A 19,213-nucleotide genomic window follows, 5' to 3' on the forward strand; every position below is an offset into this window, starting at 1 on the left:
GGACGTTTTCCTGGAGAATACAGAGCATTTCTGTACGGGCTGGTGCTGCCGGCACTGTTGAGAGAGAAATAAGGTGCTGAGTCTGAACTTTGAAGCCCTGAGACCTTTCCAGAGACCCACAAGAACTAACTGATGGGAAATAGTCCAACTGGCTGATCTCTTCAGACCTGCGGTTTGCTGGAGTCTGTCCCTCCCTCAGAATTGCTTTTCCTCAGAAAGTTAGCAAGGGATCATGTCAAAATGTGTTAATAATTTTTCCACAAAGGGGGGCGAACATTTCGAGTCAATAAATCCATAATATTGTGACTGTCCTTCACTTCCAGCTGTCACAGAAGTTGGAATCCAAAGATTTGGATGGCTTAGGAGGAGAACAAAACCATGACAGATTCAAGTATATTCTTGATCGAAATTGTCCCAATGAGTAACCCTTGGGATTTTAGCCTCTCCCAGAAAACTGTGGAGTGTGGTGGATTTGGGACATCTCTAGTCAAAAACTGTTGTCTGGAAAGTGAGCAGGGCGAGCATTTGTGGGCAGGGAGGACAGACGGGCAGGGGGACGTGGCCCACCACAAGTTGAGCTCTCTCTTTGTAGGGTTTCTCCTGGCCTGACCTCCCCGCTTGGGCACGGGCAGTGGAAGAGCAGCACCACACCTCTGCTGAGCTGTCGGCCGTACAGGAATTGCTCTGAGCAGGTGCGTGACACCAGTCACAGCAGTGTGCTTTGTGCAGTGCTCCCAGTGACAGCGATAACGCTCCCCTCTGCAGGAAATCCTTCCCCCGTCCCTGCTCCTGCCCGGAAATGTTTGTGAGCTCAGCCCCAAGGAGGAGCCTGTCCCTGAGCCATCCTCGGCACACCGCATGGCTGTGTTCACGGCTCTCCCTCTGTGGTCCCTGTCGCTCTCCCCACTCCCAAATCCATGCTTACAGCTTGCAGGCTCTGGGGAAGGACGGACTGATGGTCCTTCTGCACGCCTGCACAGACGGACACGTGTGGTGCCGCCCCGTGCCCCTCTCTGCTCCACTCCATGTCTGCAGCGGGGCCGATGTGTGCCCACGCAGCGCTCGGGTGTTGTCACAGCGGAGCAGCAGCAGCTACGCCCCGCTTAGGAAAAAACACTTCTGCAAAGGAAACAGCTTTCCATTCCCACCTCCTGCCTGGCCACCGACCAGCAGGGCGTTTTGAAAAGAAAACAGTAAAATCAGAAAAGCTGTCCTGAAAAAAATACGCCTTTATTTTCCAGTGGAAGGAAAAAAAATGGCAAAAAGTGCCGTCCTTCTCCCAGGAGAGAGTCCCCCAAGGTTTTGCTCAGCAGGGTCCCTGAGCACCGCTGCACGCCCAGCTGCCCCCAGGGCCGCCGGCCGCTCCCGCTGCCGTTCTGGGTTTTATTCTGTAGGTGGAAGTGTTGCAAAGCGGACACGAGCATCCCTGTGCGTGCACACGCTCACGCACACAGGCACGCAGATGTCCTCTGCTGCCCGAGCCGTGCGGCCCAGCACGGCCTCCCCGCCACGCGTGGCTCCCTCCGGCCGCTGCCTGCCGTGCCGTGCCGTGCCATAAGGTGTGCCATGCCGTGCCATCCGCCACCGCGGGAGCATGCCCACGGCACCGCTGCCTGCAGGTGTGCTGGGCAGGTGCGATGGATTTAGCTTGCTTTAAGCCATTTTACAAACTGCCCCAGGTTTGCAGGAAGGGAGGGCCAGCACAGGCCTCGCCGGTGTCTCACAGCACTCTCAGCTGCCCTTCCCAGGACATTTTTCCTGAGTAACGAAAAATCTGGTGTTCCCAAATGGGACTGGCACATCTCGCTTCCAGCTGAGTTTAAGGAGAAATTGATTTCTGTTTAACTGAGTCTGAACAAATTCTTCGTTGTTTTTTTTGTTTGTTTGTAAGCCGTCAATTTTTGTAAAGCCTCAATTACTGAATAAACTCTTGTACTGACAGGAGCACCAAAGCTGGTGTTGTCTTGTCTTTAAATGTTCCTTGGAGTGATTTTGTGTGTGTTTTTTACTGAGCACGGCAGGAAAGTTCCACGAACACTAGCAGGTAGCTCTGCCCCTTTCCAAATAATACAAATATCTGCTCCCAAACAGGGACCCAAAGCAGCCACTTCTAGCAGGACCACCGCAAACAGGGTGTTTTGCTGCTCATGCCGTGGTGGCATCAGGGAATGATTGCGGTCTGACTACCCCCAGCAGCACCAGATGCTGGAACAAGGATTTAAGGGAAGAATTTCATCAGAAGATGAAAATGAAAGTTTACTCGGAGCCAAATCACTTGCCCCTCACGCAGTTTCCTTGCAGTTAAGTGAAAGTGTGGAAAGCCACGTAAAAATGCCAGACTCAATAAGGACAGGGGTTTTGGGCAGGAGTAACTCTCCGGGCGTAGGGGTCTCCCCAAAGAGGAAAGGGAGGGACATGGGGCTGCAGCTCGTTCCTAGCTCATTCGGGATGCCAGGTGAAGCCACCAGGACAGCCGGGGGCTGCACAGCTCTTCCGACCGGCGGCGCAGGCGGCGTGCAGCGGGAGAGCTTCCAGAGCTGCGTTCCAGGCGGTGCGCTGGGGCCTTGGAGCGATCGCAGCAGATTTACGGCCTGGGAGACGAGCGCAGCCCCTGCGCCCTGCAGTGCCCCTGCTGCTGAGACAGCTTGGATTTCTCAGGAATGCTTTAATTGCCTCCAGTGCAATCAATAAACCACGTGGCCAAAGTGCACCTGGGAGGGTGCTGCTCCCGGGGACCCAAGGCTGCTGCAGCCGTTCTGCTCCCAGGAACAAGGCCCTGAGCTCCTGCATGGCCGAGCTCCATCCCAGACCACCCAGTTCCAGACCACCCTGTCCCAGACCACCCGTCCCTCTCCCAAACTGCTGTGGGGCAGTGGCAGCTCCCTGCCCGAAGCAGAGGTGATGTGCACGCAGCTCTCCTGCTCGCCCCAACCACGTTTCACCCGGCCCGTCTGGCACCTCGCTGTCGTGGCACCGAAATGTCGCCGGCCAGCAGCATCCTGCCTGCCCCATGCCTGCAGGCACGGGAGCTGAGCGCGTCCACACAGGGGGATGGTGGGCGCCAGCCTCGTGCATCCACCCCTGCCCCACGAGCGGCTCAGAAGGGCCCTGCGAGGGCTCCGATCACAGAAATGGCATTCGCCCCTTGGCCACTGTGCAGCCCCTAGGGAGATGTCCCGCACGGCCACGGTGGTGCCGCCGCTAATCAAGGGCTCCGTCCCCTGAGCGTTTTTGCGGTCGTACCACCAATGTTAGCCGCAAGCAGCCACGTGCGAGCTGAGCAGGGGCCGCGTCCGTCTGTCCAGTCAGAGAGCTGGGCCCGCTCAGGCCGGGTGGTCTTGTGCAGCTGCAGCAGACGGCCTGGACTGATTTAGCTTGTACTGATAAGGAATCAAAAAGTGAAATCACTCCAAAATGATCTTACGCCAAGTGAATCTACTCAAAGGCTCGTGCAGATTCAAATACACCCGTCCAGGGACGCAACACAACCTTCTAAAGCGCCCACGTGAGGTAGGATGTGCAGATCTGCATGGATCCAGCAGGAGCCAGGTACCCAAAGGTGCCCAGCAGCCAGCCTCCGCCTCATTTCAAAGCTGGTTCAGAGGCCGAGGAGCCAAAGCAATGACCAAAACCCACAGGATTTCTGTGCTGCACCAGCTCAGGAGGAAGCAGCCTGCACGCAGGGCGTGTGCCAGGACTTAGGCCCTGAACACGAAGCCACCTGGCCCGGCAGCACCAGCACGGCTGACAAACGCCACACCACGGCCACAGGCACCCCTGCCAGGGGCCACCAACGCTCGGCCGGGGGCTGGCAGTGCCCTTCCTGCCCCCAGCCCCCCGCAGCCCCCGTGTCCCCTGTTTCCAGCCACGGCAATGTCACAAATGAGCCGGACGCGACAGGATTACAGCACGGTAGTTTGCCATCAAGGAAACCGCAGGCAACAAACAAAGATATTATCTCCAGCATATGGTTCCTATTTGAGGACCTCTGTCTGGCTGCAGTAATTGAGGCGGCATGGCTTGGGGCGGCTTCAGGACTTGTGCCTACGTGTGGGTTCCCCAGGCAACTGCAAGGCCAGGGGACCCGCATGGCTGCTGCTACCGCTGCTGCAGGGATCTCTGCTTGCCCCTGCTCCTCCAAATTGAGAGTTTAGGAAGGGGACGGGGTTTTTGGAAGGGTTGGCAGAAGCGGGTGCATAACAGGAGGGACACCCAGCCCCTGGGAGCCTCCCGGCCTGCTGGCACCTCGGTGCCTGCTCGTTGCAAAGCTCACTGAGACCCCATAGCACGAGGGGTATTTCAGTGGGAAACGGGCACCTGGTGTGGGGGCTCTGGGGCAGAAACAACTTCATCCTTCCCGGTGGGAAGGGCAGGAGGTGGGCTCCGCTCTGCTCCGCTCCGCATGACCCCAGCAGGTCCACAGGCATCACAGCTGCCTCACCTTCCTCGTGCCTGGCAGCACCCCAGGACTGAACAGGTGCACACAACGGTGTGACCCAAATTGTCCCCAAAATGGCAAAAGCAGCAGTTCTGCCCAGCAGCATGAGCTTCCCCCCCCAGGGAGGTCTCCAGCTGGGACCCCCTTTGCCCAGGGGACCGGCCAGGGTGAGGACAGGGTCACACAGCGAGCGCGGGGCCGGAGCTGGCTGGAGGTGAAGTGTTTGGTGTGAGAAAACGCGAAATAGCAACAGATGTTGGTGGGATGTAAGCAAAGGAAATGATGCGAGTAACTCCATGGCAACTGAGTGAAAGCAAAGGTAAATGGTGAGAAAGCGTCTGAGCACGACGTGGGCTCGGAGTGTGTCTGGAGGCGGTGGGAGCGGAGGCACCGGGAGCACCAGGCCCACCATGGGCTTCGTTAGCACCAGAAGCGCTGTTAGCACAAGGGGTGCCAGGAGCTCTGAGAGCATCGTTAGCACCAGCACCACTATCAGCACCGTTAGCACCAGGAGCAGCAGCAGCAGCAGGGCCCCACCACACCGCCCACACCACGGTCCCACGGGCCGGCTGCCCACCCAGTGCACAGGATCTGGGGGAGTTTCACTTCTTTTGTGTCAGTGTGAGCAAGAACTGGGCCTGGCCCAGGGCCTGATCAAGCCCACGCAGCCCCTTTAACCCTTAAATCCTGCTGGCCCTGGCCGGCAGTGCTGAGGGCAGCAGGAAGAGCTGGCTGGAGAGGATGCTCTGGGGCTTCCAGCTTTTCAGGTGGAAATCTCTATTTCCTCCACCTGGGACATGAGGGTTATGGAGTGAAATGGTGCGGAACGAGCAGGCTGGGCCAGCCTTTCCAGGAACGCCGCCCTCTCCAGGAGCGACCTCGTTTCCCCAGCCCCATGGGAGCTCCTTCGAAACAAACAGTTCTCCTCCGCTCAGGTGCGCTCAGGCCGCCCCTCGCCTCAGCCCTCACCCTCGCTTGCATTTCTGGGGATGTGACCCAGAGCCTCGGCCTCTGCATCGGGTGGTTTCGTCTTGTAGGGCTGAAAAGAAGTTGCAGGCTTGAGCAGCTGCTGAGCTCAGATTTATGGGTTCATCATCACTGTGGGGTCAGCAGGGCCACACAACAGCCTCCCAGCATCACCTCACGTGTCCCCAGCCACGCTGCCCCGCAGGCTGGCAGGCACCACTGCACTGAATGAGCCCCAGATTTTTCCCAGCCAGAGGCTCAGCCCCTGGAGGGCACAAAGTGAGGCCGGGAGTCAGGCGTGCACGTGCCGGTGTAATCCCTCCATTCCTAGGGGCATCCCTTGGGTAAGGGGTGATTCCCTTGGAAGGTGTCAGCACAGCGGGTATGGGACATCCTCGCCCAAGGAGAGCCAGAGGAAAGTGTTCCTGTGCATTTCTGTGGATCCTAACTCACAGAAGAGCCTGGTCTCCAGAAGCAACTTTTTTTTCTTTTGCTTTATAGCACAGGAGTTACAAACTCAAGTGCTCCCCGTGTCCAGATTTAGCAGATGGATTACAGCCTCGTTCTAGCTCCAGCAACTGCTTCCATAACCCTCCAAGGAGGTGCTATTGCTATTTTTAGAAGGAATCTACAAAAACAAAACCCAGAAAAGACATCAGAAAATATAATTGACTTGGCAACTGGTGGTCTATAAAAGCACTGAGGCAATATTGCTACTTGGTTACACCCACAGCATCCGTAAATCAGCCTCAACATCTGACCTCTTTCTGGACACTTTTCAGAGGTTGCTGGTGATCCTTTTTGGGGTCCTTTTCCCAGAGCACACATGTGGTTCTTTGTTCAGGACTCCGTGATGATTAAAGCGACCACTCAGGCCCAGTAACTTGAAACAAATACTGCAGCTAGCACAATCCCTCACATGCACAGGAAGCAGCTGGACAAATGGGTGTTTAAATGGATTTCCATAAAAGCCAATGATTCATGAAAACCAGTGTTCAGAGAGCAGGGTCAGCTTCAGGGTCCTGTGGAGAGCAAGGGACTTCCACCCCCCCCCCAGCAGCTCTGTACCACGATCCCGACACCGGGGGCAGTTTGGGCAGAGCTGCAGGAACTGACAAAGCGCAGAGCTGGGGGGATGTTTCACCTAAATTTTCTGCCACCCATTAAGTGTCTCGGCCGACCTGGACATGGAAAGAAAGTTCCTCGTAAGTCATGAGAGGGCAATCCCGGTGTTACCGGTGCCCGTGGTGGTTTTATGTCCCAGGACGTGTCGGCAGTGCCATTGCCAGGCCACTGGGGCAGGACAGGGAGCACGAACCCCGGCCGGGGGCTGCACAGCATGGGCTGAGGTCCCCCCCCACCCCGTGCCCCTGCAATGGGCAGCTTGCTCCAGGGGCTGCTGCCCAAAGTTCACAACAGGCCCCTGCCAGCGGGGCTTTGCTATCGTAATAAAGTGATGTTAGGCCCACATAAATCACTTTCCACGTCACATAAATGGGGAGATGGAAAGCAGCATTTGGGTCACACAGCTCACCGGCTCCAGCCAGCAGGGTTGCTCCTGACACTACAATTTCTATGTTTTTTTTTTTCCTGCCCCCTCTGAGTGACTCAAGCGAGGGGGCTCTGCTGCCCCCCCCAGGCTCCCCCATGGCCACCATGACGCAGCGTGAGGACATTTTCCTTTGTGTTGCACTGAAACTTTCCTTTGCTAAATGTCATCCCATGGCTTCTACGGGGACCACCCTGAGTTATTCCACACTTCCATGGGTGTTTACCACTGCAGTTTTTGCTCTGTGCCTGTCGCCGTAGTGGCTGAATGCTCCTGATCTTCAGAGGCATACCCCCAAGGAGAGAAGTGTGTCTGGTGCCTGGGGAGGTGGCCACGAAGACACCTTGGGCAAACCAGCCTCAGTTTGTGCCCAGGTGATGGAAGTAATAAGAAAACCAAAGGAAATGTTGGCTCGTTAGTTGGCAGCAGCCAGCTTGTGCAAACCCTGCGTGACAGCACCATGCTCACTGGCCTGGAAGGAGGAGAGGAAAAGGAGAAAAATGGCAGCAAGAGTCACAAGCTCCATGGTTGCAAAACCCCGTTCAGACACCCCATTTATTCCCTTTTTTTTTTTTTTTTTATAATGGCTATGGAAAGGAGCTGAACCTCCACTTGCCTGTCTGTAGCTGTGCCAAGAGCAAGCTGCTTCCAAAACAGACCCAAAGAGACCTCTTGAAAGTGCATGCCTGTCACGCATTCTGACCTATCTGCTCAGTTATCTCCTTTTGTGCTTTGTCCAAAAGTTGTTTGCATCATTACAGACCTTTTACATGCTGCTGACTGCAGCTGCTTTTCCTCGTTTGCACTGCGATCGGCTTCGGCTTTATCCAAAATCGCCCCGTGACGTTTGCAGCGCTGAGCTCGTTTGGAAGCTTTGAAGCGGTTCCAGCAGCAGCCGGCACACACCGCGGCCCTGGCACGGCTCCGGGGCCACCACGAGCTCCTGTTCCTGACCCACGGTACTGGGAGGGCAACCGGCAAGGAAACGGAAAGCGAAACTGCCCAGGTTCGCTGAAACGAAACTGTGTTACAGCTGACAAGAGCGTTCGACATGCGATTTGGATTCCAGGCTTTTTTTTTTTAAACCATAAATAAGTCACTGCTTGAAATCAGTATTTTTCCTTTTTAAAAGAATAAATAAATAAAATAAAAAAGGAAAGAGAAAATGATGAAAAAAGTAGTGTCAAAACAGGGTATATTCCATCAACTTGAAACATGTTCAGTGTTTGGAAATAAGAGGCTCCCCCAAACAAATCAGTTCCTGTAAATCTGTGGGACTGAGGAACCAGCAAAGCCAGGCTGTACAGTCTAAAATGATGCTGTGTCACCATCCGCAAGTTTCCGACATTTAGAAATGAATTGATTTGGGGGAGATACAAAAATCTACGCAGATTTCAAAGCAGCAAGCCTTACTCAACATCCCATTAAATGGGCAGTGCAGGTAACAGGAGTGCAGGGAACAGCCGGCCTCCGTGGTGAGCCCTGGGCCAGCCCTTTGGCTGTCACAGCCCCAGCACGTGGGGCCGTGACCCGCATGGGGAGGGGACAGCACGAGACAGATCTGTGACACAGCTGGCACCATGCTGGGACCTGAGGCAGGGACATACATCTTCTGGGGCAATAGACAAGCTTCCTGACCGGAATGGCTTCTGGATTAGTGCATCCATTTTGTTCCTAATTTTGTTCAGTGTGTGACAGCGAATACAGGGTACATAAAAAGCTAAACAGAATGCTCATTTATTCATGCCCCATAAAAATGGGGATGCGCTGACATTTCGCACAGGCAGCTGCACAGGGACGAAAATGAATGGCTTTCCTTTCTCTCCATTTGCCCTATTTCAAAGCTGCCCTGCACATGGATCAGTGCTGAATTTCAAAATGTCCCTTACTGTGGCTGTCGTGCATCGAGCAAAGCACACAGAGGGTGACAAGATACAAACCCACACTGACAAGGCCAAGAACAAAGGCAATGTACACAATGCAAACCACAGCCTACTAATATCCAAGTCTGATAATGACATCAGTTTTCAGCCTGCCAGTCATTAACGTGTCCCTTTCAGTTTCCAAACGCTCAGATGGCACGATGGACAGCACGGCTGCAGCCCTGCGGGGGACGTCTGAAGACGCTGCTGGGGTTGGAAGTTGAGCAGGTCTCACTGCACCACGGCTTGATGCTCGCCCTGTTGTGGCACGATGCTCACCCCATCGCAGCACGATGCTCGCCCCAAGCTGCTCTCAGCTCCCTGTGGGCATGGGAGCCTTTTCTCCAGCTCAGCCTCAAGCCCTGTGGTCGCTCCCTCCTGGCCACCCAGCTCCACTTCCACGCCTCCAGACCTGGTTGTGTCAGAGCCCCGAGCAGCCTGTTGCTGCAGGGTAAGCCCACGGGTCCCTAAAGACTGCTGCGTGCCCAAGAGGTAACCACAGCCTGCAGCTGGCCCCCTTCACAGGGCCATCTCCTGAGGCACCCTCAGAGAGAAGGGCAGCTGCCTTCGCATCAGCCGCATCGCTGAAACCTGCCTCAGTGCAGGACGAGAGCTTTGGAGCACGCACATGGGGCTTTGTCCCATCAGCGGTATGGGAATAAGGTATAATATGAGCTGTAGACACTTTTGATCTTAGTATGTTTTAAAAGCAGATTTTTTTTTTTAAAGTTCTTAATCTTTTACTGATTTTCCACGTGAAGCACATTGTGGAGGACTGCCCATTTAAATTTGTGTAAAGCAAATCGCAACCAGCCGGTATGATCTGTGTACTACGAGTTAACTTCAAGACGACACGTACCAGTGAAATACTGATGGAATTGGGCTTGTTTCAGCTGCCTGGTTACAACGAGACCCATATATATAGATCAAACAGAAAGTGTTACTTTTGCAGGCTACGCAGCGATCATCCTTTGGCTTACTGGGAAGAAACACAGTCACATCCTGGCACTGACCTCAGCTCACCAGTAACTCAAGGCTCCAGATGGAAAACTGCAACTATGGAACGTTTGTCGCTTGCTCCTTTCAGAAGATAGGACCTATCTCTTGAGATACGAGCGAAAACAATCTGCTGGAACTGGCCATGCTTGCTTGGAAGAGTTGTTTTTTTTTCATTATCTGGGAACAGTTCACAGTGCAATGCCAGATGCTCATATTTTCCATCACACAAATTATATTTCCGGTGTTAAAACCTCTTCAACATTAATCTTGTGCAGTATCCTTTTTATTATCCTATCGAAATTAATTTTGTACTATGCTTTGAGGATGAAAAAAAGCCACATAAGTACTAAACATATTTGGTTATATTATTTCACACCATTACAGTTGCATATGGAATTTATTCTTTCTTCAGTAGAACAGACTTAAATACCTACAATTAAAGACAAAACCTAACACAAAATTTTCATTGTGTAAATAAGAACCCATTTTAAATAGCTTAAAATAAAGATGTGTGGCTTTTGCCTGAGACAGGAAATATCCCCAATTTCACTCTTACGCTTTTTCTTTTGTATTAAAAATGTACAGTGCTTTATGCAGCATAATACGAGCTTCAAAGGAAACAATTTATAAAATGCTGTGAGCCAAATCAAGAATTTAAAGCAAAGAACATCTCGCAGCACAACTGTCTCTTTAAATGAAAAAACGACTATGTTTTATTCTGATTAATACATTTCAATGATATATGGCATGGGGTCTGGCTTCGGTTTCTATTTTCATATACTCTCAATGCTGCTAAGATACAAGATGATTTTTTCTGAAGTCTGCTTTATTCTTTCATGGAAAAACTCCATGTGCAAGCCACAGGCTGCGATCCCAGATCACACACACTCAGTTAAAGGTCTATTTATCATTTCCAATACATGAGGCACATCACTGCTTTATTTTGTAATATTAGGAATATGTCTGATACATATGGCAAGCACTTATATCTACGGTACATATGGCAAGCACTTCAATACATATGGCAAGCACAAATTTCACCTCCTGTCAAAGCAGCGGCAAGACAGCCCCGTGTCACCAGCACTGCATTAGACTCTCTCTGCACTACTACCTGTGAAGCATGCAGAGATTTGGGGCAAACTTAATGGAAAAGTAGTGACCCACAATGAGATACAGCCTGATCTTCAAATTTGATCGCTGCTCCAGCAAGCGAGGTGAGGCAGGGAGCACGGTGGGGGCAGGCCGAGCCCAGGCTTCCCACTGGGACCGAGCCGTTCCTTGCCCACCGGCCTGCGGCCTGTGCTCCTGATGTGCTTCATATCAGGGGCCTGGCCCTGGCCATTGGTGCCGTGGCTCCAATTCTCATCAACGTTTGGGTTAGGTTTGGCCTTCCCAAGGTTCCCACACACCAGGGGCTTCTGACGCTGCCCAAGGAGCCAGGTGGTTCCCCATAGCAGTGATGGCTTTGCACCCCAAAAGAGACAGTTGGCCAAAATACGTTTGATGTTTGATGCCTACACGAAGCCTTCTCTAAAGCATCCGCCCAATATTGCTGACCCTTGCTTTTCTGACCAGAGGAACCAGGCCCGGCAGGGAGGGCAGACGGAGGCCCCCACAGACTCCAAATGCTTGAAACTACTCTGGAAGTTATGACTACGGGCTAAAAATAAATTTGGATAAATGTGGTAGTAACACGGTATGCTGGTGTATTAGATAACCTGGTATGCAAAGGGGCAGTCTACTAGCGGGGTTAGTACTTCGTGGAAAGATTTAGGGCTCTACTCCCGATCTGGCAACAATATCAGCACTGTCCAGGAAGAAAACAGAAGCCTTTGCATTAGGAGAGAACAAGACAACCCGTTGCTGTAGGACATTTTCTTGCAACCTTGAGAAGTGAAAGGATGGCTTGCTTCCTGCAGTCAGCGGGTCAGGATCCCACAGAGACAGATTTGTTCCAAGTTTGTTTTTTTCATTATTCCCTTGTGCCGTGAGTCCTAGAGTACAAGGTCCAGCATAAGAAAAACCCATTCATAAATGACACCACTTCTACAAGATGTATTACCTCCAGGAAGTTTTATTTCCTGAAAATGTGGGGATATAATTAGGTGTCTGCATTCTCTGTGGCATTCTGCGCTGCTGTGTTTCATTGTGTCGCAAGAGATGCTTTGTAAACGTTCTTTCACTACGTGAAATTAATTTCTTTTTAAAAGCTTGTCACTGGTGAACAAGGCTTCCTGATACTAACATACTTTGTCTATTGCTTAGCAGCATGGGCCCTGGGTTTCTGTAAGGTAGGGGAAATACGGGAAATATCTGTTCCTGACTTAGTTTGGGCCCATGATTTATGCTCTCCCTCCTGCTAGAAACATTATTTCCGTGGCTGCTCTCATTAGTTTATGTGCTACTCCTTTCTTACAGTTTATCAATGCGCGGTGAGTCCTTACAGCTGCCGCTGCTACAGGACCTAAGCACTAAAGCAGTGGCCCAGAGCCCAGATCTGGGGTCTGTCCTGCGTGCGTGGCTCCAGCAGCACCATGGCACCAATGGGTGGTACGATGTGGAACGGGGTATTCTGTTATACAAGGGTTAAAACGGGACAGGTTGCTTTCCCCACCTGTGCTCTGCCTTTGCTTTTAGTACAGAGGCATCACTGCGTGCATCTCCACAGCCCGCAGGTAAACATCCCAGCACTTCAATACCAAATTCGAGTGCTGAACTCCAGATTACATCAACCACCACAAGCTTTGCCAGGAAGTCTTTGGCTCCTCGTCAACCAGCATGGAGAGAAGACTTGTACACAGAAGCAGTAGGGAAGGTGTGTCCCTGCCACTGGTCAGCACAGTGAGCACACAGACTTGTTGTGTGTCCGCACTGAGTGCTGTGTGCTCCAGCACCAGTGCCTCCCACAGACCAACATGGTCCGTGCAAGTACACCACTGCTCCATTAAACAACTGCAAATACCTGACTCTACTGGAACAAAACACATTTTTACACCAGAAACAGACAATGAAGTTACATAGAACAACATACAAAATAGGAAAATTCCAACAAAGTGGTTTAGGGAAAACAGCATTTGAAATTGGCAATTATTTTAATTACACCTACTGAAGACCCGCTTCTCTTGGAGAGGCAATATTTTTCCTTCATACTGTTCTCATCTCGAAATGTAGATAGCATTTAATTACACTGATATTCAATGGACAAAAAAAATATTATTGCATCAAAAATATATAATAACTTAATTTTAATCTGTAGCAATGCATGAATTGCATCAAGTAATATCTGACCCCAGGGTCCACAAGTAAATGGACATTTATGCACTGAAATACTTCCCCGTGTGCTACGTATGTGCGTGCAGCTGTCAGAGCTGACTCAGCTGTCTCCTTATTACTGCAGTAATCCTGCTCCTGGGCTCATTCAGGGAGGACGCCCGGCCTCTGGGAGGATGCGGTGGGCTGAGGGCCGGCAAAGCCACGCTGCCGCCACGCTTACTGGAGGTGGGCGCCTTAGCGGCTCTGGAGATACCAAACTGTCCGGAGAGATTGATTTCCTTCCCGGAGCTGGGGCTCGGGCGGCTTTTCTGTCCGTAATCACCAAGCAGGGCAGCAGAGGAGGTTAGGCTGCCCTGAGCCAGGGAACACGGCGATAACGGGAAGTTTCCACTGAGCTTTTTTAGCTCCAGTACTTGTTCTCTGGCTTGAGTCAAAGCTGCAGTCAGCTCATAGCGTTCCTCGCACTCTCTGCGCACCGTTTCCTGGAGAAGAGTGTTCTGCAAACAGAAACAAACACTCGCTTTACAAAATGCCTTAGTGAAAAAGTCTGCCTATTCAAGTCCTCTGGTTCAAGGCAAGGATGCCTGGAGGGCACTGATGCATGCAAAGCCTTCAGTGCTTCCCAGTATTTTGGTTCCCCTGAAAGTTGCTCCGAGGACATACATCAGCATTTACACACGCTTCTTTCTCTCAGGAGACAATGGAAAACATGAAGTAAGTTATCAGGAGCTACTTCTGATGTCCTGCCCATCCTCCAACTAGGGGAACTGGGAATCCTGCTCTTGGAAAGGAAACAGCAATGTGGAGTCCCAGTACTACTACGCCACCTTATTATGATAAGATGTCCCAGAACTTATCTTCCTCTGTATTTAAGCAGTTGTGAACTGATTTTTTGTGACTTTATTGATTATTATTCCACAAATAATTCTGATAAACGATTATCTATCTAGTGTTTTTCACAAACTTTTCACTGTGATTACTGACACCCAAATGATAAGTGACTGGTAGTGGTCCTCGGGCAGACAACTGAAGCTGTTCCAGTACTACACAAGTCCCCAAGTCAGTATATTACGTAGAACTTATTTGTGATGCTACCTTTTCTGTTTCCAGCTGAAATAAAAAGTCAATAAATAACAAAGGGAACATGCTAAGTGGATTCATAAAAGTCAGAACCCCTGACAGTACTAATAGAAGCAAAAACCAGCCATGTTCTAATTGTGGTCTTCTAAGCAAGCAATTGCTGTTGACTCCAGGAGGTACACAAGAACAGAAGGGAAGCCACCACGAGGACAGTCTCTGACACAGAGAATGATGAGCAAGTCAAATAGAGAATATTCTCAGTCGTGCACAGCCCCATTGCCCGGACACAAACATTTCTATGTAGACCTTTTTAGTGCTGAAAGTATGGGCTGTGGGCAGGGTCAAACCACATACCACTCTGAAGTGAGGACGTCTATCTGAAATTCTCTACAGCGAAATGACAGTGAGTATATACAAGGAAAAAAAAAAGTGTAAGAAACATAATCCTAATGGCACCTTTTTGACATTTGGAAGGGACAATACTGGCGTCAGTAAAGTCAGAACAGAAGCACGTTGCTACCAAACCAGAATGGGGTAGGCTCTGTTTAGCCAAGAAAAGGCTATTATTAAATTACTAATTTTTTGGATGTGTGTTCCCTTCAAAACTTGAAAAATGATGGAGCAAATAGGAGTTCTTTGTTGACCACTTAAGTTAGATTAGAACCTCATTAGATTAGATTAGATCTAACCTCTGTACCTACCACAGGTGAAGGAGCTGTAGGAGGAGGAATGCAACTGCTTGTGGAAGTAGGAGAAATGGAATGGCTAAAATAATTTATTTTCTGAATACCTAATTCTGCAGACAGCTTAATGACAGGAAGTTAGACTTCAGTCTCTCTGCCACTCAGATGGTCACTGATAGTCCATGAACTGATCTGGGAAGTGTTACCACGAAAATCTGAGAGAGTATTCTAGTGTGAAATCTGTCTTAAAACCAGTTTTGATTTGCAGCCACTCTGACCTCCCCGTTTCCTAATACCATTATACTAGAAGAAGAACTATGCTTCGGAGTGGGAAAACTAAGAACATAAGTAGAGCTGAAGGAACCTCATGGCAGAGGGTAACAGTGTGCTCCTTACGACACTGAAGTTCCCGATCAATACTTGGAGAGCACACGTCTTTCCAAGAGCCCTTCCCACACGTACAGGACAGAACGACTGCCAACGTCCTTCTCATGCCACCAACACAGTGCTTCTGAACCTTTCTCATGCATTAAATAAATGTCAACCCAAGACCTAACTCATTTTGAAGAGTTTCATTTTCACTGTTTATCAATTTTCTTCTGCCACTAATTACTTCAAACATTCCAGTCTAATCTTATCTGCAGTCCCTTACTCCACTGTTTTCACATTTCTCATATAGCACTACAGCTCTCTCTCCTCCCTTCCCATTATATTCCAAACATTCAGCAAATGCCTGCGGTAAGAATATCCAGCAGTCAAATTTCTCTTCATATTTGATCATTTTTATGCAATTGTGTTACAGAAAGTGGATTTACTGGTTGGAGGTGGGACAAACCCAAATGAGAAATATCCATGTCTTCTGCTCAGAAACCTTGAAGAATGCTTTATTGTTTACTTATTTATGTAGCGTGATGTGAGGCTACAGTCTAAGAAAGAAGGGTCTTAAAAGACCTGAAAATGTTTCTTTAAATAAAATAATATTTTAAACGTTTGCCTAATTAAACATTTCACATATTTTGTGATAGTTTGTATTTATGAAATTAGTATGAATTTGTTTCATAAATCTTTTAATTTCAAGGTGTTTTTTTGTTTGTTTTTGGTTTTTTGTTGTTGTTGTTGTTTTTTAAGCCAGTGTGTACCAGGGTCTGAAAAAATGTATGCTTTGAATGATTCTAGAAATCACATGTCTCAAAGTAAAAATAGCAAGGCATTTCCTCGGTCATGTTCCTACCTCCTCTTGAACTTGACTCAAATTATGAATCAGCTGTGTCCTTTCCTGGGTTAATTTTTCCAGTTCATCTGACTTGTGTTTAATTTCTTTCCTCATATTATCCAGAAATGATTCATTATTGTTCTTTTCCATCTCCAGCTGAAATTCAAGTTCAGTAATTATTCTTTTAAGGTCCTGAACTTCCTTTTCTTTATCTTCATCTTTCTCTGCAAGTTTGATCTGGACATCTTGTAGCTTCTTTTCAAGAATTTCTGCCTCCATCCTTAAGCTGTTGGTGGCACTTGATATTAATCCAGGTATCTGCATGACAAAAATTGCATAAGTCTACATTCAGAGGTTATCTTTAGACACGTAGAATTAAGTAACAGACAAATGACTTCAGGAAAAAAGTAGAAATGCAAGCATGCAAGTCCTCAGAGACAAAGAAAATGCTTTGAATTTACATAATATTCTCAGAGGATATCAGAGAGCTCTAAGTGTATCAAAACTCCCTCAGAGCAGAGATTAATTAATATGTCCAAGACCAAACAGAGAAATAGTGGTAAAAATGGGAAAATTTAATTTCTTTACAGCAAGCCAATATTTCTTCTGGGTTCTAAAATCATATTTGTAAAGCAAACTGTGATAAACTGTTCTTTAAAACACTGTGTAATGTAATGAATTTTAAATAACAATATAATTTCATCAAATTTATTTGATTTTTTCAGAATTCTCAAGTGACATGTCAAATCGTCTGAAAACTAAGGTGATAGGTACATTTTTCAATATCTACATAAAACCTCAAAAACTCTATATCTGGGTAACAGAAACGGCCAATTGTATGTGATGCAACAAACAAGGGAAGACATTAACTGGACCTTAGCCCATCGGTGAGGAATTCGTTTAGGAAGGGAGAAAACAGTGCAGATGGTTCTGTGACAACCTGTCATAGTCTCAAACAGTCCAAAGACTTTTAAGACGACAGTGTCAGTTGTTAGCAGCTACAGTCTGTGGACACAGATGAACTCTGGGTAGAGAAAATCTGATAAAACATCCACAACCACAGTAATTACATATTAGCCTGTTTCATTTTCCAAAATTTGGAACACATACTATATACTAAGATTGGGAAAAATATTGTATCATCAAGACACAGGACTACACATAAGGAAGATTTTATTCCTTCACATACTATTTTTCAAGGGTTTATGTGACTACTGCCACAATATTTTTCTCTCAAGTGTCACACACCTTCTTCTGGAGCTCTTCGTGATCTCTCTGATATTTTGTGATCAATTCTTGCTGTTTTTGCCTTTCAATGTCTAGTTCCACTCTTGCTTCTTCCTTGACTTTGAGAATTGCTTCTTTGTGTCGTGCTTCACCTTTAGCCAGATCAATCTCCATCTAGGGAACAAGTGCATTTTAACGACGCGTAGCAACTCACCTCAGGATTTATTTTTCACGTTTCACAGTACTGTAACGAGTGGTGTGAAATTTAGAAGGCTGAGTCTCTGGGAGCCAAACAACCACATCCGACCGACTGCAAGCACCTGAGCCAGCGAGCCAGCTCCCTCCTCCCACTGCCCCACCAGCTCCGAGCCCCAGGGGCAGCCACGAGGAGCTCGCTGCCCCGGGCACGGTGTCTCCAGCAGTGCTACATGCCCACCTGCAGGCAGCTGGACTTCACTCTGGGTCACCACGAAACGCTGATTCACTAAATCTCTAGCTAGCCCTTAGAACAGATCGTTATTCTGCTGGAAGCATTTGCTCTGGAGGTAAAACTCTGCTCGTTATTACATCCAAGTGCAGCAAAATGAAATTTTTCACAGTAAGTGAGATATACTGTACTAAAAATAGACCATAAGCTCAAAACTAAAATAAAAAATACTGGCTTTCTTATGAAATCGTTTTCTATGCACGCTCTGCCATTTGCAGCAGATAACGATGTGCCATATGCAGAGGTTCTGCTGGCTCCCAGGGGCCCTGCTCACAGCATACACGTGCCGCAGGTGCTAACCAACAATTTAGAGGTATGGAGCGATTTAGCACTGCATCCCTAGCTCCTCACGTGTCCCCCGTCCACTACATCTGCCACAAGCACCAAAACAGAGGGGAAGGCGCATACCCAAGAGCCTCCCCCCACACCGGCCGGTGCCCGACGGGCAGGTGGCTGCACGGACCCATCGCTGCGCACTGGAGCTGGAAGATAGGAAGGAGGCAGCTCCTATCCACCTCAGCTCGCTTATCGTTACTTTTTTTTTTTTCATTTTTAAATTGTTCTTCAAATGTTTTAGCACTGCTCTGATGGTATATACATTGGAGAAGCTCTGGATCAAAAAGTGGAGACGAGTAAGTAAGTGAAAGGTTTACAAATTGTGAGTAAAATATCCCAGTCCTTACAGCATATCACATATTAAGTATTGTGAATTTAAAGTTGAAAATCCAGCAATAATCGCCTCAAAATAAAAGCCTGGATTCTGGAAGAAATACTGAAGGCTGTGTTTTGAAGAATTTTTTTCCCAAGCCGGTTTGCTAATAGTATACTGCTGCCGGCTGCATTCTAATGGACTTAATTGTCGTACGCTGAAAGAATATAAAAGTCATGTTAAACAAGCACTGCACTATCCTAGTTATTTAAAATTATTAAAAGCCCAGAATGAGCTTAATTATAGCAATCTAATTTCGTACACTAATTATGAGCAAGTGTTACAAATTCCTCTAACTCTTTTGGGGGAAAAGATAAACTGGAAATATTGTAATTATTTTAAACATCAAAATACACACAATTCTGGGCATTGAATGGGCACAAATCCCCCCCTGAGATTTCTTTTAAAACTGGTACGTTTGTAAGACCCTCAGAATAGACCATGATTATTATTATTGCAATAATGTAGAAGATACATCTATATTTATTCGATATTGGAGTTTGGTTTCTAACCACAGAAAAACTTATTTATTAACTCTACATATTATTATAGAAGCAAGTCGTGAGCTGGAGGCTACTTGATGACTAAGACTAGAAAAATATAAGCAGTACAAAAACCTGAGCTCATTCTGAAGCTTATGCAAGCACTTTTCAAATTTAATGTTTGA

General features: G+C 48.5%; 1 protein-coding gene across 2 annotated transcripts in view; it reads right to left on the bottom strand.

Moving 5' to 3' along the window:
- Positions 1 to 10,571: 10,571 nt before the first annotated feature.
- Positions 10,572 to 19,213, bottom strand: part of LEKR1 (leucine, glutamate and lysine rich 1) — a 55,404-nt gene continuing 46,762 nt past the window's right edge. For both annotated transcript variants that reach the window (XM_040566994.1, XM_040566993.1), the window contains 3 exons: positions 17,372 to 17,524; positions 16,142 to 16,441; positions 10,572 to 13,644 (listed from right to left, as the gene is read on the bottom strand). In XM_040566994.1, coding sequence (XP_040422928.1) covers positions 13,237 to 13,644; positions 16,142 to 16,441; positions 17,372 to 17,524 — 861 coding nt within the window. In that variant the 3' untranslated portion in view covers positions 10,572 to 13,236. The remainder of the gene's footprint in view (positions 13,645 to 16,141; positions 16,442 to 17,371; positions 17,525 to 19,213) is intronic.

Source organism: Cygnus olor, chromosome 9 (assembly GCF_009769625.2).
Source record: "Cygnus olor isolate bCygOlo1 chromosome 9, bCygOlo1.pri.v2, whole genome shotgun sequence".
NCBI classification, from domain to species: domain Eukaryota; kingdom Metazoa; phylum Chordata; class Aves; order Anseriformes; family Anatidae; genus Cygnus; species Cygnus olor.